We start from the raw sequence: 27,611 nt of genomic DNA on the forward strand, positions 1-27,611 counted from the left end.
GTGGCATGTAGGCGATCAGCCTGTGGCACTACTGAGGTGTTATGGAAGCCCAGGTTACTTTGATAGCAGCCTTCAGCTCGTCTGCATTGTTGGGTCTGGTGTCTCTCATCTTCCTTTTGACAATACCTCAGATGCTCTATGGGGTTAAGGTCAGGTGAGTTTGCTGCCAATCAAGCACAGTGATACTGTTGTTTGTAAACCAGGTACTGGTGCTTTTGGCAGTGTGGACAGGTGCCAAGTCCTGCTGGAGAAGGAAATTTCCATTTTCAAAAAGCTTGTCGGCAGAGGGAAGCATGAAGTGTTCTAAATTTTCCTGGCAGACGGCTGCACTGACTTTGGTCTTGATAAAACACTGTGGACCTACACCAGCAGATGACATGGCTCCCCAAACCATCACCGATTGTGGAAACTTCACACTAGACCTCAAGCAGCTTGGATTGTGGCCTCTCCACTCTTCCCCCAGACTCTGGGACCTTGATTTCCAAACAAAATGCAAAATTTACTTTCATCTGAAAACAACCCCTTGGACCACAGAGCAACAGCCCAATTCTTTTTCTCCTTGGCCCAGGTAAGATGTTTCTGGTGTTGTCTATTGGTCATGACACAGGGAATGTGACACTTGTAGCCCATGTCCTGGATACGTCTGTGTGTGGTGGCTCTTGAAGCAATGACTCCAGCAGCAGTCCACTCCTTATGAATCTCCCCCAAATTTTTGAATGGCCTTTTCTTAACAATCCTTTCAAGGCTGCGGTTATCCCGGTTGCTTGTGCTCCTTTTTCTACCACACTTTCTCCTTCCACTTAACTTTCCATTAATATGCTTGGATACAGCACTCTGTGAACAGCCAGCTTCTTTAGCAATGACCTTTAGTAGCTTCCCCTCCTTGTGGAGTGTGTCAGTGATTGCCTTCTGGACATCTGCCAAGTCAGCAGTCTTCCCCATGACTGTGGAGCCTACTGAAACAGACTGAGGGACCTTTTAAATGCTTAGGAAGCCTTTGCAGTTGTTTTTTGTTATTTATTCTAATTTACTGAGATAATGACTTTTGGCTTTTCATTGGCTGTAAGCCATAATCATCAACTAACAGAAATAAACACTTGAAATAGATCACTCTGTAATGACTCGATATACGAGTTTAACTCTTTGTATAGAAGAACTGAAATAAATTGACTTTTTGATGATATTCTAATTTTGTGAGAAGCACCTGTATGTCTGTTTTACGCCAGTCCGATATGTCTGTTTTATGTCAGTTTGATATATCCATTTTATGTTAGTCTCGTGTTTGTTTTATGTTAGCTCCGATATTGTCTGTTTTATGTCAGTCTGACATGTTTTATGTATATTTACTAATTACTTGCATATCCCACAAGATGGGTCATCTTTTCCTCTAATTATGTCATCATATGCGCTAGTTATTCTCCCTGGACATATATGAATAAATTGATATCAGCAATCCCTTTGTCAGTAGGGTGTGTCCCTACACAGATTGTACTGAGTTGTAGTGAGTACAGACCCACCCCACTGACATGGGTAATGGTTACACCCAGTTGTCATTTTATTTACAGAGGGGTAATGAGGAGCAGCACAATGGAAAGTTCCAAGATGAGGTAAAAAAAAGGGAGACATACTAAATTCTTATGTAATGGAAAATTGGATATTCCCATATATACAAAGCTTCAAGCGATAAAGTGCAAGACATTGTAAACTGGTATATGCACCACATGTTCAAAAAATCCTGGCATCAATATATTGTCCATAGGAATCAGGAGCAATACATCATTTTCGATTTGGTAGCCAACATGGCCGGGCGCACTCCTGCCACGTTTCAGGGGAACACCCCCTTTCTCATGTCAAGAGTTTCAAGATTATCTAAAATTGTTGTGTTATGGAAAACATAAGAATTCTCAGGATGGTTATCTTTTAAGCACACTCCAGCTTTTTATTTATTTTTTTAATTTTATCACTGGAGTGGTGTCACTTCTGTTCTCAGCGCCACTCCGATAGTCTTCTGCAGGTTGTGACCTGCCGGAACACCAGTGTTTGCTGGGCGCTCGAAGTCACTACTCAAAGTAAGTCTATGAGCTGCAGAACAAGGCTCCATAGACTTGCACTGAGAGCTTGTGGCCGTTACCTCTGATTTCCGGTCAGTCACATGCTGCGGTCACAAGATGGACCAGGACCAGAGCAGCGCCAGGGACAGCTGAAGACGGCAGCTGGTAAGTCTATTACTCAGGGCATGGAACAGACATTCTGTTTTTATTGAAATTTGGTTTATTTTCTTGATATTCATATCTAATTAGTGTATATATAGGGTATTATCAGATATATCTTTGATAATATTTTATATTTTGGCTACATGCGGATCTTCAGGTATTTAAGCTAAACTGTTTATGTGACATTTATTTTTACGTTTATACTCATAATTGTAGGAAGATGTCTACTATTGGCTATGTAGTTTTACTAATCTTACTGAGACATCTTATTACTTCAGAATACCAATGTAAATAGGGTACAGGAGGAATCTGTCTTATTCAATACAAATTTTAATATGTAAATGAGCTGTTAAAATCTAGGGGCTGGACAAAGATCTCCCTGAGAATCTGCCTCCAGAGATCATTTTAAATGAAAGGAGGAGTTACCAGTGTGAGAAACGCAGATCAGGAGACCAGACTGTCAGTCATTACATGTCTCACACTGGTAACTCTCCTTTCAGTTACAATAAGCTCGGGAAGCAGACTCACAGGGAGATCTGTGTCCGGCCCATAGATCTTAACAGCTCATTTACATATAAAGAAAAATATGGATTTCTCTGGAATAAGACATCAGATCACAGATATCAATGTATCATTTTATTCAGCTTTCTATGATATAGGAGGGTTCATCCTACTGACAGATTTCCTTGAAGTATTCTGTTTCTTTGTTTCATGTTAACAAAACCACTCAAAAGAGACGTGAATATTATTCTGCTTTGGATAATAAACCGATTTTAAGTGCAATTATAAGCACCATAGTCATTCAACAATATATATATATATATATATATATATATATATATATATATATATATATATATATATATATATATATATATATATATATATATATATATATATATATATATATTTATTTTTTTTATGAGAAACATGACTTACCGAAGTGTCCTCGGAGCAGGAGGCGATGACATTCTCAATGAATGGGTTCCATTTAATTTCCAGTACTGCGCCCTGGTGCCCACACACCTTGGGGTGATTGGGCACAATGCGTCCAGTCTGGGGGAGGCACAGAAGATTTCATAGGTGAGCCCCCACCATGCAGACCTGGGGGAGGAGGACAGACAGATACCTGTCAGTAGCTCCTCCCGCCACCTGCACACATTATAAAGTACTGCCTAATATCATCTGATATTTTTTATATCATACATTTATAGATTCCTCCCATGTAGCCATTATATTAGTAGCTACCGGAAGTGAGGTCATATTCATTAGGTGAAAATTGAATGCAGATACATTAACTTACCTGATTAAGGGGAATGACCAGGAATGAGCCCCCTCCTGCACTCTCGGTGACAATCGCTACGAACTTAGCATTGACAGCACAGAAGGGGCTATCATGCACATTCTTAGTAATGGGAATACATTCATAACAGTTCTCCCGGCTTGCAACTTTGCCGTACACGTTTCGGAATTTAGAGCTTCGGTACTGCGGACGCCATGACATCTGCAGGTAAAAAATGAGAATCATCCAATTATTATTATTTTTTTTAAAGAACATTTTTACTAAGATTTTTTAGATTACAAAATCACATAACATACCGTATATACTCGAGTATAAGCAGAAGTTTTCAGCCCAAAAAAATGGGCTGAAAGTGCCCCTCTCGGCTTATACTCGAGTCATGGAAGGCGGGGGGTTCGGCGGGTGAGGGGGAGCGACGCCTGTCAAATACTCACCTGCTCCCAGCGCTCCTGGCACGGTCCCCGCATGTCCCACGGTCTTCGGGCACGGCAGCTTCCTCCCCTGTTCAGCGGTCACTGGTACCGCTCATTAAAGTAATGAATATGGACTCCACTCCCATAGGGGTGGAGCCGCATATTAATTACTGTAATGAGCGGTACCATGTGACCGCTCACTACAGGAAGAAGCTGCCGCTCCCGGAGACGTGGGACATGCAGGGACCAGGAGCGCCGGGAGCAGGCGAGTATGTCATATTCACCTTTCCCCGTTTCTCCGCCGCCTCGTCTTCCGCGTCCTCTGCAGTGACTGTTCAGGTCAGAGGGCGCGATGACGTATTAGTGTGCGCGCCGCCCTCTACCTGAACAGTCAGTGCAGAGAGACGGGATGTTGAGGTGCAGCGGGCAGCGCCGAGTGTGTCTTTTTTTTTGTGCAGCAGCAGCATTACATGTGGCACAATGCTATATGGAGCGTCTATGGGGCAATAAAGAACTGCATGGAGCATTATATGGGGCCATAACTGCATGGAGCATTGTATGGGGCATCTATGGGGCCATAACTGTATGGAGCATTATACGGAGCATCTATGGGGCCATAAAGAACTGCATGGAGCATTATATGGGGCATCTATGGGGCCATAAAGAACTGCATGGAGCATTATATGGGGCATCTATGGGGCCATAACTGCATGGAGCATCTATGGGGCCATAACTGCATGGAGCATTATATGGGGCATCTATGGTGCCTGTTATGATTTTCCCAATGGCAGGGAAATCAAAATAACAACGGACTAGCTCTCGGGTGATGGGAACTAAAGTGACCGTGACCTGAACCTGACACGACACTGGAAGTAGCCGGGGAGTGTTTCCTACGATGCCCTAGACACCACGCGCCAGCCGGAGATCTAACTACCCCTATCAGAGGAATATACAGGCCTGCCTTACCTCCAGAGATGAACCCCAAAAGGAGATAGCAGCCCCCCACAGATATTGACGGTGAGTCAAGAGGAAAAGACATACGTAGGATGAACAGCAGATTTAGCACAGTGAGGTCCGCTTACTAGATAGCAGAAGTACAGGAAAGAGTCACTTCACGGTCAACTTCAAAACACTACTCAAAAACACCATCCTGAAATTACTTTAAAACTCCAGTGACAACTCATGCCACTGGAGTGGCAATTCCAGTCCACGAGAGCTTCCAGCTACAGAGAGTCACATTGCAAATAGCTGGACAAAAATAGAATAAACTAGAAACAAAATTCAACTTAGCTGAACAGGATCTTGAGGCAGGAGAATGCAACAGAATGCTACTGATACATTGCTGGCCGGCATCAGACCAGCAGCCAAGCAGCCTTAAATAGGAAACTCCCCTAATGGGTGTCAACAGGTGATCAAGGATAGAAGAAGGCAAATAAGTGGCACTACCATAAAACACCACCGGGGGAGCCCACAAACAGAACTCACAACAGGGGCCATAAAGAACTGCATGGAGCATTATATGGGGCATCTATGGGGCCATAACTGCATGGAGCATTATATGGGGCATCTATGGGGCCATAAAGAACTGCATGGAGCTTTCTATGGGGCATCTATGGGGCCATAATGAACTGCATGGAGCACTATATGGAGCATTACGTGGGGCCATAAAGAACTGCTTGGAGCATTATATGGAGCATCTATGGGGCCATAAAGAACTGCATGGAGCATTATATGGGACATCTATGGGGCCATAAAGAACTGCATGGAGCATTTTATGGAGCATTTATGGGGCCATAAAGAACTGCATGGAGCATTATATGGGGCATCTATGGGGCCATAAAGAACTAAATGGAGCATTATATGGGGCATCTTATGGGGCCATAAAGAACTGCATGGAGCATTATATGGGGCCTATTTTGTATAGAGCATCTTATGGGGCCATAATGAACTGTATGGAGCATTATATGGGGCCTATTTTGTATGCAGCATCTTATGGGGCCATAATGAACTGCATGGAGTATTATATGGGGCTCCTGATTCAATATGGATATTCAAAAACACTTAACCTACTGATGTCTCAATTAATTTTACTTTTATTGGTATCTATTTTTATTTTTGACATTTACCGGTAGCTGCCGCATTTTCCACCCTAGGCTTATACTCGAGTCAATAAGTTTTCCCAGTTTTTTGTTGCAAAATTAGGGGGGTCGGCTTATACTCAGGTCGGCTTATACTTGAGTATATACGGTATATAAACAAAGGAAATAGAGTAATAAATGGTTGATTTGACTAAGAGAAATCACTCTATATACAACCTTTATGATATACCGTATTTTTCAGATTCTAAAACGCACTTTTAGGGGGAATATGGGGGTGCGTCTTATAAACCTAACAGTGCTCTTACCGAGGGGTCAATGCTGCGGGCCCGGAGCTGGTGCGGTGCTGGTCCTGCAGTGTGCGGTGGTGGTACGGCGACGAGCAGTGGTCCTACTGTGTGCGGTGGTGATACGGTGGTGAGTGGTTGTGATACGGTGGCGAGTGGTGGTGGTACTGTAGCGAGCGGTAGTCCTGCGGAGGCGGCATATCGCGGCCGCCATTCTTCTTCTGGGGTCCGGCTTCTCACTCGACGCAGGCGCAGATGGAGGAAAGCCGAGATCTCCATCCGTGTCTGCCTCTACGCGATGTCTCCAGGAAAATGGCCGCGGATGCGGCGCAGATGGAGATCCCGGCACCAAGATCTCGGGAGATGAGATCTCAGCTCCAAGATCTCCATCTGTGCATGCGTCGCCCCGGCAGACATTTTCCCGGAGTCCACCACGCAGTAAACAGTGCGGGGGTTCTGGGCTTTCACAAAATGTCGGCGGAGCCTCTGCACCATCAAACACCTGCAGCGCCATTCTTGCTTCCTCCAGCAGCGACCCTGGGACCCTGCTCCACTGCGGCCTGCACCACCGAACATCAGCTGCGTTGCACATCTGAACACCCCTTTCTCTCAGTCTGGAGTCCGTAGCATCGCCCCACTCCAGCCTGCGCCAGCAGCGACCCTGGGACCCAGCTTCACTGCAGCCACCACCCCAGTAAGCAATAAGACACCTGGATTGTAAGAAGCACCACCATTTTATTAAAAAAAGTTTTTTTTCCTATGTTTCTCCTCAAAATATGGGGTATGTCTTATAATCCGGTGTGTCTTATAAACCGCAAAATACAGTAAGTCATTGTGGTAATATAAATTACTGTGCAATCAATAGGTTAATGAACAACAAAGTAAACTGTAACAGTGGTGTCAAATGAGCGCCAACAATTGCCCATGGTTCCTCCTCTCTCTCATCAAGGAAAATTATAGCGATTGTAGCGGAAATAGAAGGAGAGAATATAGTAATAGAAGAACTCATCCTCATGGCGCATGGCTTTGCATCTCCATGTCGCAGACATAACTAAAGTAACATTATCGGAGGATCTCCCATCAACTGCCTTTGCGGTGGTTGGTCCAAAACTATCTTGCAAGGATTTAAGAATGTGATGAGGCAAAAGTTCTATTAATTCGGAAGTTATCAGGCACTTGGGAAAATGGCACGTGAAGATCAATAGAATGATTTGCGAATATAGATATAACATGCAGCCAATCACTAAGGTGAGAGGCCACATTATATACGGTAGTTTTATTCAAACAGGAGAACAACTTGCAAGTGGCCACTTTAAGTAGCTTTTCTCATGATTGCATACACCTGGCTATGAAGTTCAAAGCTCAATGAGGTTACAGAACAAAAAAAAGAGCTTCAGTAAGTCAGTAAAAAGTAGGTAGGAGTATTTAAAACAACAAAATGATACTTATGCACCTGTCAAATTTTGTTTGAATGCAGATTGCACATTTTCTGTTAGTACAATAAACCTCATTTCAAGGCAGAAACATTAGTGTCCAACAGTTATTAGATATATGAAACTGAAATAGCTGTTGCAAAAAAAAAACAATTTTTATAAAACATTATGCTTAAGATTAATAGGGGTGCCCAAACTTTTTCATATAACTGTATATATTATTAATACACTGTTCCAAATTATTATGCAAATAATATTTCCTCATATTTTCTCTAAATTACCTATCTGAATTGCAGTCATTGTTATTTTCCAGTCATCTACTATTCTAGTATAATTGCAATGTTTTGGAACAAACTGCCTATGAAAACAGTATATTTAAAAAAAAAAAAATAAACACTCAAAATGCATGTTCCAAATTATTATGCACAGCAGAGTTTAACCTTTTTTTTTTATTTTGAACAAAAAAATGGTCAATTGTGAAGTTATAAGCATTATCAGCTTATTACAAAATGAAATCAAACAGTTTTCAAGTGAAAACTTTATTCTAGGTGATGTTACATTTGCACATAGGACCCCTTGTTCGAAAGAAGCTTCTGAACTCTCTCGTTCATTGAATTTGTCAGTTTTTGGATGGTTTCTGCTTCAATTGTTTCGCATGTGGACAGAATACCCTCCCAGAGCTGTTGCTTAGGTGTGAACTGCCTCCCGCCATCATAGACACTCCTTTTGATGATGCTCCAGAGGTTCTCAATGGGGTTGAGGTCAGGGGAAGATGGTGGCCACACCATAAGTTTGTCCTCTTTTATGCCCATAGCAGCCAGAGATGCAGATGTGTATTTTGCAGCATGTGACGGTGCATTATCATGCATGAAAATGATCTTGCTGCGGAAAGCATGGTTCTTCCTATTGAACCATGGCAGGAAGTGTTGTTTTAGAAACTCCACATAGACTATGGAGTTCATCTTTACCCCTTCAGGGATCATAAAGGGGCCGACAATCTCTCTCCCCGTGATTCCAGCCCAAAACATTACTCCACCTCCTCCTTGTTGGCACCTTAGTCGTGTTTTCATGGGGTGTCCATCCTCCACGCCATCCATCTGGACCATTGAGCGTTGCACGGCACTCATCGGTGAACAAAACAGTTTGGAAGTCAGTCTTCATGTATCGTTTGGCCCACTGGAGCCATTTCTGCTTGTTGCAGTGGATAGAGGTGGTCGACAGGATGGCTTACGCACAGCTGCAAACCTCTGAAGGACCCTGCATCTTGTTGTTCTGGGGACGTTGCAGGCACCAGCAGCTTCAAAAACTTGTCTGCTGCTATGACAAGGCATTTTTGCAGCTGCTCTTTTAACCTTATGCAATTGCCTGTTGGAAAGAGTCCTCAATTTTTCCTTATCAGCACGCACACGTGTGTGCTGGGAATCAGCTACATACTTCTTGATTGTGCGATGATCACGATGAAGTGTCTTGGCAATGTTGATTGTAGTCATGCCTTGACCTAAATACTCCACAATTTGTTGCTTCTCAGCAGCCGACACATCCTTTTTCTTTCCCATTTTGGCAAAAAATATAGGCTGCTTAATAATGTGGAACAGCCTTCTTAAGTAGTCTTGCCTTTATTTGGACACATCTGCCAAACTAATTTGCACAGGTATCTGCAATTGCTTTCAGTGATATAAAGAGCCCTGACACACATCACCATCAATGAGTTTAAATGACAAACAAAAAATTCTAACCTTATCACTCCTAAACTCTATGTGCATAATAATTTGGAACACAGTATATATATATATATATATATATATATATATATATATATATATATATATATATATATATATATATATATATAATTTTTGTATATCAGGAAGCTGCAGTACAAGAGATGCTTCCAGAGGGAGATGAACGGGGTGGAGAGATACCCGGAGTGGGCTCCTAATTGGTAAGTTTCTTACATGCATTGCAGAACCACATCATCACAGACATCACAGTACACACTAGACATAAAAATAGATCATTACAGACATTACCGTAGACACAACACATAAGCCTATATCCAAGCACAATGTTTTTTCTTTTTTTATAGTCTTTTGATTCTGGGGCACGATCCAGAGGTCCTCAAAGAGCCTCCCAAGGTCGTCGGTGTGAGCGTCAGGGCGGTCGCCATCGAGTAAGTACCTTTTTTTTAACCCCTTAGTGACGGAGCCAAATTTTTTAAATCTGACCAGTGTCACTTTATGTGGTAATAACTCTGCAACGCTTCAACAAATCCCAGTGATTTTGAGACTGTTTTTTCATGACACATTATACTTTATGATAATGGTAAATTTAGGTCAATATATTTTGTGTTTATTTATAAAAAATATCACAAATTTGAGAAAAATGTTAAAAAATGTTCAATTTTCTAAATTTGAATGATTATCCCTTTAATCCAGATGGTCATACCACAGCAAAACATTAATAAATAACATTTCCCACATGTCAGCTTTACATCAGGACCATTTGTAAAATGTTATTTTATTTTGTTCGCATTTTAGGAGGTTTATAAATGTAGCAGCAATTTTTCATTTTTTTTCAAGAAATTTCCAAAATTTATTTTTTTCGGCACTTATCCATGTTTGAAGTGACTTTAGCGGTCCCATATATTGGGAAACCCCCAAACGTGATACCATTTTAAAAAAGCACCCCCTGACATATTGAAAACTGCTGTCAGGTAGTTTATTAACTCTTCAGGTGGTTTACAGGAATTAATGCAAAGTGGCATGACAGAAATGAAAATGTGTATTTTTACCACCTAAATGTCTCTAACTTCTGAACAGATTACTACAGCCGTCAGACTCTAAGGTCGCTATTTGGTTATGAATTGCCATCGCCAACATCAGGACCACACAATCATGATCTGAGGGCACCAGTTGGGATAAAGAGGAAGCCCCCACACTCTGTTAACCATTTATAATGATGTAGTCACTATTGACAGCAGCATCTAAGGGGTTAAACAGATTTGGACGGTGCAAACACTGATCGTGGCTGATGCAGCAAGTTGTCAGCTATAATGTACAGCCGACAGCTGCTGGATTGTCACCTGTATGGGGAGGCTATTCTCTTATATATCAGGTCAGTTAAAAGACGTATTGGCTGTCATTAAGGGGTTAAAAAAAAATTGTCAACTTTATGTTATTGTTTTGAATCTAATGTCTTTTCTTTTTTATAAGGCTTCACAGCGTGCTCCTGACTCGGATGGTGAGGAGGCCAGGCTAAACATCGACCTCCTCATCGATCTAATCCAAAAGCAGGAGCCGCTGTGGAACATGGGGGACCGCTGCCACGCAGATCTTGTTGTAACCCGTCGACTCTGGGAGCAAGTATGTCACGAACTGGTGGACAACCGGGAGGACCTCGATGTTCGGGCCCAGAAACAAGCACGTAAGTATTCACAGTTCAGTTATGTTGCTGGATGTAATGTGTTGTATACCAATCAATTTGTGCTTTCACTATTCAGGCGAGAGAGTTGTCAAGCGGTGGCGGTCAATCAGGGATCGCTTCAAGAAAGAGTTTAATAAGGAGATGCAGGCCCCGAGTGGATCAGGAGGACGCAGGAGCAAATACAAATATGCTCGAGCCCTGTCGTTCCTCTGGTCGACGATGGTGAGCAGAAGGTAAATATTACCCACCCCATTTAATAAAAAATGTTTATATGTCTAACACTTCTTTTGGGTTTCAGCCAGGGCCAAGCAATATCAAAATATTAATTATATATTTTTTTTCTTTTTTCCACAGCACCGTCTGCAGCACTCAGGAGCCTGCAGAGTTGAACCCTTGTGGGGTGATCCCTCAGGAGTCTGCCACCGAGGGACACTTCAACAGTCCCGGCCCATCTGCACCTTCCCAGCCTTCCCTCACATCTGATCCCTCGGTCCCATCCATCAGCACTGGAGCATCGTGGCTGACTGCATTACATGAATCTGCTGGTGAGGATATAGCTTTTCCTTTACCCCCACCCCTCTGATGCTGCCACCTCTAGAACACCTGTGGGTTCTGGGTGGCTGCGCCAGAGGGGTCAGGAAAAGAGCTATGCGCCCGAGTTCTTGCATCTGAATGCAGCCTTCCAGAACTGTATGAAACTGTTGTCTGAGCAAATGACTGCAGGATTTAATTTGCTCAGCAACAGTATTCTTGAGTTGCACACACACCTGGTTAGGATGCATTCAGATTCAAGCAAGTCTCCAAATCACACCTTTTTCCAGTCAGTACTCGAGCGCATGGACAAGCTATCTCCTGATCAGCAGATGCACATAATGCAAGCATGCCAGTTTGCTCTAGCGCATGTTAGCTCCCAAGCCCCTATATCCACCCTGGCAGTTCCTCCCGCACCTGCCCCCCTCCATCTACTGTCCCTCCTCCCCCTCCTATACAATATCAGCATCCTGCCCCGTACCAGCATCCTGTCCCATACCAGTTCCCAACAACATCATCCGCGCCTCCACTCCTTGCCCAACCTCAACTCCCTGCCCACTACCACCAGTCTCCAACACCCATCATGCTCCAAACACAGCCCTCTTCTCCACCCACCACCTCTTCTGCCTCCCAATCCCTCCACTCCACCCCTCAAACCTTCCAAATTCCCAACACTACTCCCAGCTTTATGTAAACCTGTTCTCTTTCTTTCTCCACCCCTTCACCTGTTTTACCTACTGATCCGTCACCACCACCACCACCATTCCTTTCTCCATACTCCCAATGTCGAAGTGTCCCAATCTGACAGCCCCTCCAGTATTATCTCCACCCCACACTATCTAAATTTATAAAGATTGTTTGTTAAAAATTTGTTAATAAAAAAACAGTTTTTTGGTTTAAAAATTGTCTTTTATTTATTAAATTCTAAGGTTAAATATTTTGGTTAAAACAAGGTACAATACTGTGGGTAAAACAAGGTCAAATATTTTGGGTAAAACCCAACCAGGTACACTACTTTGGGTAAAAAAGGTAAAATACTTTGGGTACAGAAGGTAAAATACTTTGGGAAAAACCCAACCAGGTACACAACTTTGTTTAAAACAAGGTACAATACTTAGGGTAAAATAAGGTCAAATACTTTGGGTAAAACTCAACCAGGTACACTACTTTGGGTAAAAAAGGTAAAATACTTTGGGTAAAGAAGGTCCAAGACAAATTTTTCAAACTCTCTTATCCAGCCAGTGTACTCTTCTTTGAGGTGAAATAAAGTATTCAGAAAATTTGTCCCTCATTCTGGAAACTGACACAGAACTTCTAAAAGTAATGTTATGATAATCATGCAAGTTGGTTTCTTCAGAGTGGTCATCAATGGAAATCTGTTCCTTGCATATAACTAAATTGTGCAGGACCACACAAGCTTTCACAACCTCGTCCACTGTGTCAGTCTTCAGGTTGATAGCGGTCAATAGAACTCGCCATTTGGCTGTTAGAATCCCAAAAGCGCACTCCACCATTCTTCGTGCTCGTGTTAGGCGGTAATTAAAAATTCTTTTAGTTGGCGTCAATCCACTACTGGAGTAGGGTTTCAGCAGGTGTTCCGAGAGTTGGAAGGCTTCACCCCCAACACAAACAAACGGCATTGGTGGCCCTGAGGTTTCAGGCAGCGGTCTTGGGGGTGGAAATTGAAAGGTGTTTCCATAGAAATGACGCCCCATTGCAGACAATTTAAAAACTTGTGAATCATTGGAGCGGCCATTGGCCCCAATATCGACTGCTACAAATTTGTATTCAGCGTCAGCGATGGCCATGAGAAATATTTTTTATAGTTAAAATATTCTGATCCAGAAGGTTTGACAATGCGGATATGTTTCCCGTCCACTGCACCCAAGCAATTGGGAAACTGACAGATTTGTTGGAATTTGTCCGCTATTTCCAGCCAACTCTCCGCTGTGGGATGTGGTATAAACTCGCTATGTAAATAGTCCCACAATGCATGGCAGGTGTGCTTCATAATTCCGGATATGGTGGAAATCCCAAGTCTGAACTGGAAATGAAGTGACGAAAGGGATTCTCCAGTTGCAAGGTATCTGAAAAAAAAAGGGAAAAATGAGTACAAAATACCAGCAATAATATTACAGTTATAAGTCAGCTTAAACAGTAGGAGATATAATAAAAATTATTATTAAAAACTACCAGCAACAACATTACAGTTATAATTGTGCTTTAACAGGAGGAGATACAATAAAAATGGCTTACCGAAGAGTCACCATCAGACGCTCCGCCGGTGAAACTGAGAAGCGGCAATAGGTGTCACTTCTGATGAGGTGTCCCAATTCGTTCCACCAGTAAATCAAAGTTCTCCATTTGCATCCGCACATATGAGAACAAATTTCTCAGGGTTTCCTCGTAGCTCCATGTATAGTGTAGTGTACAATACACCCCACGCGTCATTCTCTGTGCGGTGATGGGGTGGAACCACAAACGTCGTCAGCGCAGACGCATAATGCGCTGTCTCTCTAGCTCGTTCCTTCTCGGGAACAATAGCTTTCAAACGATTTGCCTCAACAGTAAAATCCACATTGATCTTCAGAATGTTTGCAATCACGCCTTCCATCTTCGCCACTAGCTCCTCTACAACCTGTCAAAGATGGGCTGTAGGAACACTGTATATATAGGTTTTCAGTCGCCAATCACGTTTGGGAGCCTCCCATGGGCGTTTTTAAAAACCGGATCTGTCGTAAAACGGATTAAAAAAACGGATAAAAAACTGATGAAACAGATCCATTTTTTTGCCGATTCCGCTAGTCGAATCCGGCGGAAAAATGGATCCGTTTAATCAATTTTTCACAATTTACGCCGGATCCGTCGCGGCGCCGGATCCAGCCTGGCGGAAAAAAACTGACGTGTGTGGTAGCCTAAGAGAGTTTGTTTTCCATGTTGACCAAAGTGCTTTACTGGGACCTTTGAGGACGAGAACCACTGACTTATCCAGAATCATGTACTTTTTTAATATACCACTTTTTTTGTGGTGTTCTTATAGAGTGAGGCAGTCAGCTACTCTAGACCTGGGGGACTTCATCCACCATGTAATTTTCACCACCAGTGGCCACTACAGAAAAAAAATCTGTTAGGATGTAATATCCCTCTGCAAAATTAGCTGCTTACCAATGGTCTCAAAAGCCAGTGTGATTACCACTGCAAGTCCTACATTAAAGGGGTTGATTTTGATATGACAAACTGCTTTATAACCTTGATCTTTTTACGTGTTAAAACCAGTATTATTTATTTTAATCTGTTTATTTTCATCATAGTTCTTTTTTTCTATTTTAGCCTTCTTTCTTGAGTGGCTCTGGTCTGCTCTGTTAATAGCAGTACACAGATATGCTTTACACCGACGGAAAATGGTGGCTGGGAATGATTTGCCTTCTGTTGTAAAGTAGTGGGCATGCTCTGTGACCCATGCAGAGATTATTATGCAGGGAGGGGGGAAGGAAAGGCCGTATTTGGCATTCATACTCCCCTAGGCACATTAAGTGGTCACGCCCCCTACTGGTAAGTCAGACTAAGGCCGGCGTCACACTGGCGAGTTTTACGGACGTAAGAGCGCAGAAACTACGTCCGTAAAACTCGCATTACATACGGCACAATTATTCTCAATGGGGCTGCTCCTATTAGCCGTATATTACGGTTCAGTATTATACGGCTTTCTACGGCCGTACAAAATCGCAGCATGCTGCGTTTGTCAGCGTATTGCGCTAATAATACGCCAATGAAAGTCTATGGGGGCGAGAAAAATACGGATTCCACACGGACCTGCAGTGTGACTTGCGAGAAATACGCAGCGGTGTTAGTGAAAAGTCGGTAATTCAATTGCCGGCTTTTTCCTTCTCCTTCACAAACCCGACATGATATGAGACATGGTTTACATACAGTAAACCATCTCATATCCCCATTTTTTTTTGCATATTCCACACTACTAATGTTAATAGTGTGTATGTGCAAAATTTGGGCACTGTAGCTGCTAAAATAAAGGGTTAAATGGCGGAAAAAATTGGCGTGGGCTCCCGCGCAATTTTCTCCGCCAGAGTGGTAAAGCCAGTGACTGAGGGCAGATATTAATAGCCAGGAGAGGGTCCATGGTTATTGGCCCCCCCGTGGCTAAAAACATCTGCCCCCAGCCACCCCAGAAAAGGCACATCTGGAAGATGCGCCTATTCTGGCACTTGGCCACTCTTCCCACTCCCTGTAGCGGTGGGATATGGGGTAATGAAGGGTTAATGTCACCTTGCTATTGGAAGGTGACATTAAGCCAGATTAATAATGGAGAGGCGTCAATTATGACACCTATCCATTATTAATCCAATTGTAGGAAAGGGTTAAAAAAACACACACACACGATTAAAAAGGATTTTAATGAAATAAACACAGCGGTTGTTGTAATAATTTATTGTTCTCGCAATCCATTTGCAAACCCTCGCTTGGCAAAATAATAAACGCACAATATACATACCTTCTGATGTCAGATCACGTCACACGATGTAATCCATCTGAAGGGGTTAACTAATATTACAGGCAGGATCCCTGCTAAATGCAGCTGTGCTCCATGCCTGTAAGCCCCGGCGAATGAATGAAATGTAGGTCAATGACCTACATTTCCTTCAGTCGCGGTGATGCGCCCCCTGGTGGATGTCCTCATATGACCTGGAGCGTGGGAAAAAGTTCCCAGGCTGCAGTTCATGAGAACATCCACCAGAGGGCGCCTCACCGCGACTCAATGTAAGTACAGATCACTGCTTTCCTTTCAGCACCCGGGGATTACAGGCACGAGCGAGTGGTTTATCGCAGCTGTGCCTGTAATATTAGTTAACCCCTTCAGATGGATTACTTCGTGGGACGTGATCTGACATCAGAAGGTATGTATCTTGTGCGTTTATTATTTTGCCAAGCGAGGGCCTGGAAATGGATTGCGAGAACAATAAATTATTACAACAACCGCTGTGTTTATTTCATTAAAATCCTTTTTAATCGTGTGTGTGTGTTTTTTAACCCTTTCCAACAATTGGATTAATAATGGATAGGTGTCATAATTGACGCCTCTCCATTATTAATCTGGCTTAATGTCACCTTCCAATAGCAAGGTGGCATTAACCCTTCATTACCCCATATCCCACCGCTACAGGGAGTGGGAAGAGAGTGGCCAAGTGCCAGAATAGGCGCATCTTCCAGATGTGCCTTTTCTGGGGTGGCTGGGGGCAGATGTTTTTAGCCACGGGGGGCCAATAACCATGGACCCTCTCCTGGCTATTAATATCTGCCCTCAGTCACTGGCTTTACCATTCTGGCGGAGAAAATTGCGCGGGAGCCCACGCCAATTTTTTCCGCCATTTAACCCTTTATTTCAGCAGCTACAGCGCTGAAATTTTGCACATACACACTACTAACATTAGCAGTGTGGAATATGCAAAAAAAAAGGGGATATGAGATGGTTTACTATATGTAAACCATGTCTCATATCCTGTCGGGTTTGTGCAGGAGAAATGAAAAGCCGGCAATTGAATTACCGGCTGTTCACAGATATCGCGCTGAATGAAATCTAAATACAGAATATATATATATGTGTCTCAATGACATATATACATATATATATATATATATATATATATATATATATATATATATATATATATATATATATATATATATATATATATATATATATATATATACTGTATATATGTTTTAATGAACATTTGAGCACATAAATCCATTAGATGTCGGTTTTGCAAGCCTGCGCGAAAATCTCGCAGTACGGATGCCATACGGATTACATACGGAGGATGCCATGCGCAAAATACGCTGACACACCCTGCCTACGGATCACTATTTTGGGAACATTTCACCGTATTTCGGCCGTATTACGGCTGTAAAATACGGACCGTATTGTCTTACGCCGAGTGTGACGCCGGCCTAAGGCCACGTTCAATATTTAAAGTAATTAGGAAAAAACGGCACTTCTGGAATTCGGGTAGTGCACAAGGAAGTGCTTCCTGCCTCAGCAGTGGACACTGCAGACTTTCACACAGCGCGCTTCCACACAGATCTCCTCTATCCAGATGATTGATGAAGGTCAGTTATTGACCGAAACGTCTCTTAAGTTTCTGGAATTTCTAAATTCAATTAACAAGTTATTGAATACACCTACATGAGTGTCAAGTATGTCTACACATTCAGTATTTGATTTTTTTACTTCAGTATTTGTAAGCCAAAACCAGGAGTGGGTGATAAATGCAGAAGTGGTGGTGACGTGTTTCTATTATACTTTTCCTCTGATTGTTCCTCTCCTGGTTTTGCGTTATAAATACTGATGTAAAATACTGACCAAATCCTGATATAGTGTGAATGTGGCTTAAAGGGAATCTGTCACCCCATTTTAATCCTATAAGCTAAGGCCACTGCCATCAGGGGCTTATCTACAGCATTCTATAACGATGTAGATAAGCCCCGGATGTAACATGAAAGATAAGAAAAACAGGTTATATTATACTCACCCAGGGGCAGTTCCGATTCGGTCCGGTGGGCATCGCGGTCCGGGTCCGGCGCCTTCCATCTTCATGCAATGACGTCCTCTTCTTTGCTTCCTGCCGCGGTAACTGCGCAGGTGTATTTTGTCTGTCCTGTTGAGGGCAGAGCAAAGTATTGCAGTGCGCAGGGCCTCTCTGACCTTTCCCGGCGCTTGAGTGTCACGGATCTCACCATCAGATCCATGATATTAATGGATGTGTGAAAATATCCATTCTACTCTATGGGACAAAGTGCTGTCAAAGGAAAAAAAAAAAATTGGACAGTACTCGGAAATGTCACATGGATGTGTGAATGTAGCCCAAGTTCCCACCATGAGTAATTGGTATTTGCCTAGTGGTAAATCCGTCTCAGGGGGGGAGGTGCGCCGACACCATAATATCAGTGGTGGATCCTGTGTTATCTCTATCATCTTATTGTAACGTTCAACCTTTCATTGCATTCCTGCCTATTATGATAATGAGAAGACTGGTTAGAGGCGATCTATACAGAGGAGGAAGGGTCATACTGTACCAAGAGTGAAAACCGCAAGATTTCAGGATTTATCTTTTATAATATATCTGGTAATATGTGTTGCATATCCTCACAAATTTTATATTGGTGACCTATCCTAAAGCGATACCCTCACTAATTTTATATTGGTGGCCTATCCTAAAGCGAAACCAAACAATTTTAACCCCTTCTAGCACCCAAGCCAAAGTTGTGTTCCTGTCTTTGATGCAGGTTCAGAAGTTCAGCCTGAATCAATGCCAACAAATGATGGCTGTGTTACACAGCTATCTTATGTCTCTAGCAGCAGTGAGTGGACCAGAGCACCACACGCTGCTGCTGATTTCTTAAATGCTGCTGTCAATTTCTGTCAGCGGCATTTAAAGCATACAAACTGAGGTGTGCGCTGTTCCACATGCCCATTGGTCCCCTCGTCTTGATGGTTTGCTATGTTAGGGAGGAGTCTGCTGGAAGCCCCTATGCCATGAAGGTGCTCTGATGAAGACCAGCCTGTGCAGGCATTGATAGGAAACCATGATTTTCACTATATACAGTTGTACTCAAAAGTTTACATACCCCGGCAGAATTTTTGCTTTCTTGGCCTTTTTTCAAAGAATATGAAATGATAAAACCAAAACTTTTTCTCCACTCATGGTTAGTGGTTGGGTGAAGCCATTTATTGTCAAACTACTGTGTTTTCTCTTTTTAAATCATAATGACAACCCAAAACATCCAAATGACCCTGATCAATAGTTCACATACCCTGGTGATTTTGGCCTGATAACATGCAAAAGGTAACATCCTCACCTGTGACCTGTTTGCTTGTAATCAGTGTGTGCATAAAAGCTGAGTGAGTTTCTGGGATCCAGACAGACTCTTGCATCTTTCATCCAGCCACTGATGTTTCTGGATAGTGAGTCATAGGGAAAGCAAAAGAATTGTCAACGGATCTATGGGGAAAGGTAGTTGAACTGTATAACATAGGAAAGGGATACAAAAAAGATATCCAAGAAATTGATAATGTCCGTCAGCAGCGTTCAAACTGTGATTAACAAATGGAAAATCAGGGGCTCTGTAAAAACAAAATCGCAGTCAGGTAGACCAGAAAAAAAATGTCGTCCACAACTGCTAGGAAAATTCTTCGGGATGCAAAGACAAACCCACAAATAACATCAGCTGAAATACAGGACTCTTTGAAAACTAGAGGTGTGGCTGTTTCAAGATGCACAATAATAATAATAGTAATAATCTTTATTTATATAGTGCCAACATATTCCGCAGCGTTTTACAGTTTAACAGTTTCAAACTCAAGTCTAAGTAACAACGTTAACAATACAATAATTAAAGCAAAATAAGACGACCCTGCTCGTCAGAGCTTACAATCTAAAGGAGGTGGGGGAGATCTAAAGTACAGGAGCTTATTTACAATGATGGTTCAGCCGTCTTGAGTGAGTGGGGGATAGAGGAAGAAAAATGGGCTGCATGGTCGAGTCGCCAAAAGAAAGCCATTACTGTGCAAATGCCACAAAGTATCTTGCCTACAATACGCAAAACAGCAGAGACAAGCCTCATAACTTCTGGAACAAGAAAATATGGAGTGATGAGACATAAATTGAACTTTTTGGCCACAACCATAAACGCTACATTTGGAGAGAGGTCAACAAGGCCTATGATGAAAGGAACACCATTCCTACTGTAAAGCACAGAGGTGGATCGCTGATGTATTGGGGATGTGTGAGCTACAAAGGCACAGGAAACTTGGTCAAAGTTGAAGGAAAGATGAATGCAGCATGTTATCAGCAAATACTGGAAGCAAATTTGAACTCATCAGCTCAGAAGCTGCACATGGGACGTACCTGGACATTCCAACATGACAACGATCCAAAACACAAGGCCAAATTGACCGGTCAATGGCTACAGCAGAACAAAATGGCCATCTCAGTTTCCGAACCTCAATATCATTGAGCCACTCTGGGGAGCTCTCAAGTGCGCAGTTCATGCTAGACAGCCCAGGAATTTACAGGAACTGGAGGTTTTTTGCCAAGCAGAGTGGGCAGCTTTACCATCTTAGAAAATAAAGGACCTCATCCACACCTACCACAAAAGGCTTCAAGCTGTCATTGATGTTAGAGGGGGCAATACAGGGTATTAAGAAATGGGGTATGTGAACTTTTGATCAGGGTCATTTCGATGTTTTTCAGTTGTCATTAGGATTTAAAAAAAGAAAACACAGTATTTGGATAATAAATGGCTTCACCCAACCACTAGCCATGAGTGGAGAAAAAGTTTTGGTGTTATTCATATTCTCTGAAAAAAGGCCAAGAAAGCAAAAACTCTGTCGGGGTATGTAAACTTTTGAGCACAATTGTATTGCAATACTATGGTATTGCAGCATATAGTATAAGCAATCAGATAATCACAGGTTCAAGTCTCCTAATAACACTAAAAAAGTAAAAAGAGCTTTTAAGAATATATAAAAAAAATATATATATTTGAACCCCCTTTTTCTCTATTAAAAATAAAGGCATACATTAAAAATAAAGAAATATATAAGGCATCACTAAATCTGTAAAAATTAGATCTATCAAAATATGAAATTAACCAAATCTTTAAATGCTATAGAGAAAAGAGATCAAAACTCCAGAATTGTGGTTGTTTTTTGGTCATTGCAAAGCCACAAAAAAATTCAATATGAAGCTGTCAAAATGTATTACCTATTATAAAATGGTATAAAAAAAAAATTATAAGCCTTCACACGGTTCCATAAACCAAAAAATGAAAATATTACGGATCTAATAATATAGAGACACAATAAAAAAATTCTCTTTATAAGCTTCCAAATGTTATTAGTTACCACTAATATAGTATAAAGAAAGAAACCTATACAAGTTTAGCATTGCCGCAATCGTACTGAGCTGGAGAACCATATTACCACGACTTTTGTACAGCACATTAAACTTGCAATTTTCTTACCGTTTGCCTGAACATTGAATGGTGTAACACAAAACTACCGTACATCTTGTCCCACAAAGAACAAGCCATCATATGGCTATGGATATGGGAAATAAAGTTATGGCTCTTGAAGAAGGGGATTTGCGATTACCGTAGTATGTGTACATGGATTGAGGTTACGAGCTGACATTGCCTCCCAATGCACGTTTGATGCTGACATGGTTGTCACTATAGACTTGTTGCTAGAATGACTTGTAAATGAAATACCACCCGTGCAGGTAAACCCCTGATCACATGTCAGAGATGATGGAGCGCAACCCTCAGGGATGATGGAGCGCAACGCTCAGAGATGATCGCGCGCAACGCTCAGATGATGCAGTGCAACAAGATCTTTTAACTGTCAGAGTAAAGAAATTATTTGTTTCATATATATTGAAGGGAAAATCAAGTCACAGTTCTCTTCCCGTGTGTCATACATACTTGCAAGAAGATAACATTGGTGATGAATGTAATCTCAAATCACCACTGATTTCCAAAAATAAAGAACTCTGCAGAACATTTTGGTTGTGCTTGTAGATTTCTACTGGGACATACAAGGTGTTTTCAGATGAAAGTAAATTTTGCATTTCATTTGGAAATCAAGGTCCCAGAGTCTGGAGGAAGAGTGGAGAGGCCACAATCCAAGCTGCTTGAGGTCTAGTGTGAGGTTTCCATAATCACTTATGGTTTGGGGAGCCATGTCATCTGCTGGTGTAGGTCCACTGTGTTTTATCAAGACCAAAGTCAGCGCAGCCGTCTACTAGGAAAATTTTAGAGTATTTCATGATTCCCTCTGCTTACAAGCTTTTTGGAGATGGAAATTTCATTCTCCAGCAGGACCTGGCACCTGTCCACACTGTCAAAAGCACCAATACCTGCTTTAAAAACAACAGTATCACTGTGCTTGATTGGCCAGCAAACACGCCTGACCTTAACCCCATATAGAATCTATGGAGTGTTGTGAAGAAGATGAGACACCAGACCCAACAATGCAGACAAGCTGAAGGCTGCTATGAAAGCAACCTGGGCTTCCATAACACCTCAGCAGTGCCACAGGCTGATCGCCTCCATGCCACGTCGCATTAATGCAGTAATTGATACAAAAGGAGCCCCGACCAAGAATTGAGTGCATTTACTGAACATACATTTCAGTAGGCCAACATTTTGGATTTTAAAATAATTTTTCAAGCTGGTGTTATAAAATATTCTAATTTACTGAGATAATGACTTTTGGGTTTTCATTGGCTGTAAGCCATAATCATCAACATTAACAGAAATAACTACTTGAAATAGATCACTCTGTTTGTATTGACTCTATATAATATATGAGTTTCTCTTTTTGTATTAAAGAACTGAAATAAACTTTTTGATGATAGTCTAATTTTTGTGAGTATCACTTGTATATGCAAAGGTTTCTAATAGGATCTCAGTACTTGAGGTCAACAAGATCTCCCTATATTGATAGGTACTTGTATACTTGTATTACTCTAAGCAAAGGGCCCTCCAAATCCAAAAGACTAGGGCATCGAATTGAACAAGCATTTTTTTTGCATCTATTTATAAAAGCTGCTACCTTTTTAAAGTTTTTGTCATCTATAATTAATTTGATTATCCTAAAAATGCAACCACTTTCTTCCACGCACTGTGTCTAAGTAATGCAGCAAATCACAGTCAAAGTGTAACCGAACAATGGAGTCTCTTACTGCACGCCGTCTTATTGCTCCCATACTGGAAGTAACATGAAAGCGTCCTCTTCGTGCCTAATAGAACATTTAGTAAAACAATCTGATTCATAGATTGGTGAACAGTAGACAAAGGATTGATCAATAATTTCCATAGAGGCACATGACTGATTTTCTAATGCGAGTTCTGTCTGTGGTTTTCACAGACAGCACTCATATCTATGATATTCTGTGGGGCTGAAAAACTGATGACACTCTGATCAAACTCTGATGAAAATAATCGGACCATTTTTCCAGGATGTGGAGAAATCAGTCATGAGCAGGATCAAACTGGCCCACCAAAGAACCAGATGATTCGCCGGTGGGCCCATGCACTGACATCTGCTGGTATACAGGTCTGGCAGCTGCCTAGGGCCCCCACTGCCCCATGGGGCTATCAGTCAGTGGCGTGTTGCTAATAGAGGCACATTATATTCTATGGAGTGGAGGGGGCTACATTATATTCTATCTGGGGCTGCATTATACTATATGAGGGTGCCTCATTATACCCTATGAGGGGCTATATTATATTCTATGGGGGGGGCTGCATTATACCCTATGAGGGGGCTACATTATATTCTATGGGGGGCTACATTATACCCTATGAGGGAGGCTGCATTATATTCTACAGGGACTGCATTATGTGGGTGGTGCGGCATTATGAGGGGGGCTACGTTATATTCTATGAGGGGGCTGCATTACATTCTATGATGGGGACTGCATTATTTTTTATGAGTGGCCTACATTATTTTCTTGGGGGGGGTGCATTATACCCTATGATGGATGCTGCATTATCTATATATATAATTGTCTAAGGGTTTTTCCGTCTGTCTGTCCTGGAAATCCCGCGTCTCTGATTGGTCGAGGCCGCTAGGCCTCGACCAATCAGCGATGGGCACAGTATCGACGTAGATGTCATAATGGTTGCCATGGCGACGATGATGTCATAAAGGTTGCCTTGACCAATCAACGACGGGCACAGTCTGCCGCGAATTCTGGAATCATCATTGTCCATATACTACGGGGACATGCATATTTTAGAATACCGATGCGTTAGAATCGGGCCACAATCTAGTACTATATAAGGAGGGCTACATTGTATTATATGGGGGGGGGGCTGCATTATATCCTATGAGGATACAGCATTATTCTTTATGAGGAGGCTGCATTACATTCTATGGGGGGGCTAAATTATATTCTATGGGGGGCTGCATTATATTCTATGGGAGCTGCATTATACCCTATGAAGGGGCTGCATCATATTCTATGGGGGGTCTGCTTTATACTATATTAGGAGGGCTGCACTATACCCTATGAGGGGGCTGCTTTATACTCTATGACGGGGCTACCCCAACCCCTGCTATATCATTAAGACATGTTCGACTTTACATTATACCCTGATATTAGCGTGTTTTATCGCACCATTGGTGGTCTTGCATTTATTTCTATGTAGCTACATAGTGGGCCCGAAGAATGATTTTCTGTGGTGGGCCCAAGGTGCTCCAGTCCGATGCTGGTCATGGGAACCTAGCCTGAGGTGCCCAGATTGGACAGAAAGGTGTTAACAAAAGAAAATTAATGTAAAAGGAGAAGGGATAAAGATAAGATTTCCGGGAGTAAAGCTGACAGCACACAAATAAAAATTTGCAGATTTGTACAGTCACTTAATATGTAGACCACCCAATAAAGATTGAGGAAAAGAAGATTTAGGCATGTTTGATTTTAAGATGTCTTATTCCTGCCAGAAGATGTTAAGATGTCCTTCCAGAATGTAAATCACTGAAAGAGGTTTCTGGAAGCAGCTTCTTCTCCACTTCTAATTGAAATACGGTAATTACACCCTTGAGTAGGGCGTGCATGTTCATGGCAGGGTCAAGGAGTTTGCTGTCAAAAGCTCATGTATCTATATATCCCACTTCTACACAAAGGGAACTTTAGGTATGGTAATAAAGGCCCTCTCAAGTTAAAAAGCTGTTGGCTTAATGTTCATGTGTTTTCAAGAGAGAATGGAGTAAGCTGCTGAAAGACCCCTATGAATAACAAAATTGACAAGTGATACATTTTTTATTCTTCCTGACCCATACAGTAGGGGAAATAAGTATTTGATCCCTTGTTGATTTTGTAAGTTTGCCCACTGACAAAGACATGAACAGTCTATAATTTTAAGTGTAGGTTATTTTTAACATTGAGAGATAGAATATCAAAAATAAAATCCAGAAAATCACATTGTATAAATATAAATTTATTTGCATTTTGCAATGAAAATAAGTATTTGATCCCCTACGAACTATTAAAGAGTTCTGGCACCTACAGACCAGTTAGACACTCCTAATCAACTAGTTACCTATATTACAGACAGCTGTCTTACATAGTCACCTTTATAAAAGACTCCTGTCCACAGGCTCAATTAATCAGCCAGACTCTAACCTCTACAACATGGGCAAGACCAAAGAGTTTTATAAGGATGTCTGGGACAAAGTCATAGACCTGCACAAACCTGGAATGGGCTACAAAACCATATGTAAGATACTGGTGAGAAGGAAACAACTGTTGGTGCAACAGTAAGAAAATTGAAAAAATACAAAATGACTGTCAATCGACATCAAAATCTCACCTCGTAGGGTATCCTTGATCATGAGGAAGGTGAGAGATCAGCCTAAAACTACACGGGGGAACTTGTTAATGATCTCAAGCCTGTCACCCCCAAAATCAAAGGGGAGCTAAGCCCACCGGCATCAGGGGCTTATCTACAGCATTCTGTAATGCTGTAGGTAAGCCCCCGATGTATCCTGAAAGATGAGAAAAAGATGTTATATTATACTCACCCAGGGGCAGTCTCGCTGAGGTCCGGTCCGATGGGCGTCGGTCCGGGGCCTCCCATCTTCTTACGATGATGTCCTCTTCTTGTCTTCACGCTGCGGCTCCGACACAGGTGTACTTTGCAAAGTACTGCAGTGCGCAGGTGCCGGGAAAGGTCAGAAAGGCCCGGCGCAAGCGCACTGCAGTACTTTGCTCTGCCCTCAACAGGGAAGACAAAGCACGCCTGCGTCAGAGCCGCAGCGTGAAGACAAGAAGAGGACGTCATCCTATGAAGATGGGAGGCCCCGGACCGGACCGCGACGTCCATCGGATTGGACCGCCCACCCAGGTGAGTATAATCTAACCTCTTTTTCTCATGTTTCACGATACATAGGGGGCTTATCTCACCTTCGATTTTGGGGGTGACAGGTTCCCATTAAGAAGGCACATGTGGAGGTCCATCTGAAGTTTGATAATGAACACCTGGATGATTCTGTGAGTGATTGGGAGAAGGGGCTGTGGTCAGATGAGACAAAAATTGAGGTCTTTGGCATTAACGCAACTCGCCGTGTTTGGAGGAAGAGAAATGCTGCCTATGACCCAAATAACATTGTCCCTACTGTCCAGCATGGAAGTGGAAACATGTTTTCGGGGTGTTTCTCTGCTAAGAGCACAGGACTACTTCACCACATCAATGGGAGAATGGATGGAGCCATGTACTGTAAAATCCTGAGTGACAACCTCCTTCCCTCCGCTAGGACATTACAAATGGGTTGTGGCTGGGTCTTCCAGCAAGACAAAGACCCACAACATACAGCCAAGGCAACAAAGGAGTGGCTCAAAAAGAAGCACATTAAGGTCATGGAGTAGCCTAGCGAGTCTCCAGATCTTAATCCCATAGAAAACTTAAGAAGGGAGTTGAAGCTCCGATTTGCCAAGCGACAGCCTCAAAATCTTAATGATTTAGAGATGATCTGCAAAGAGGAGTGGACCAAAATTCCTCCCGACGTGTGCACAAACCTCATCATCAACTACAAAAAAAAGTCTAACTGCTGTGCTTGCCAACAAGGGGTTTGCCACCAAATATTAAGTATTGTTTGTTAAAGGGATCAAATACTTATTTCTCAATGCAAAATGCAAGTAAATTTACGGTATATAAAATTTATACAATGTGATTTTCTGGATTTCATTTTTGATATTCTATCTCTCAATGTTAAAATTAACTTATCCTTAAAATTATAGTCTGTTCATATCTTTGTCAGTGGGCAAACTTACAAAATGAGCAAGGGATCAAATACTTATTTTCCCCACTGTATCTCCCCCAACATAATCTGTC

The 27,611-nt window shown here is 42.2% G+C and overlaps 1 protein-coding gene across 3 annotated transcripts in view; it reads right to left on the bottom strand.

Moving 5' to 3' along the window:
- The window catches only part of CORO2B (coronin 2B), a 99,951-nt gene that overhangs the window by 21,775 nt on the left and 50,565 nt on the right, over window positions 1-27,611 (bottom strand). For all 3 annotated transcript variants that reach the window (XM_077263231.1, XM_077263229.1, XM_077263230.1), the window contains exons 2-3: window positions 3,517-3,717; window positions 3,153-3,269 (exon numbers count right to left, since the gene is read on the bottom strand). In XM_077263231.1, coding sequence (XP_077119346.1) covers window positions 3,153-3,269; window positions 3,517-3,717 — 318 coding nt within the window. The remainder of the gene's footprint in view (window positions 1-3,152; window positions 3,270-3,516; window positions 3,718-27,611) is intronic.

Source organism: Ranitomeya variabilis, chromosome 5 (genome assembly GCF_051348905.1).
Source record: "Ranitomeya variabilis isolate aRanVar5 chromosome 5, aRanVar5.hap1, whole genome shotgun sequence".
NCBI classification, from domain to species: domain Eukaryota; kingdom Metazoa; phylum Chordata; class Amphibia; order Anura; family Dendrobatidae; genus Ranitomeya; species Ranitomeya variabilis.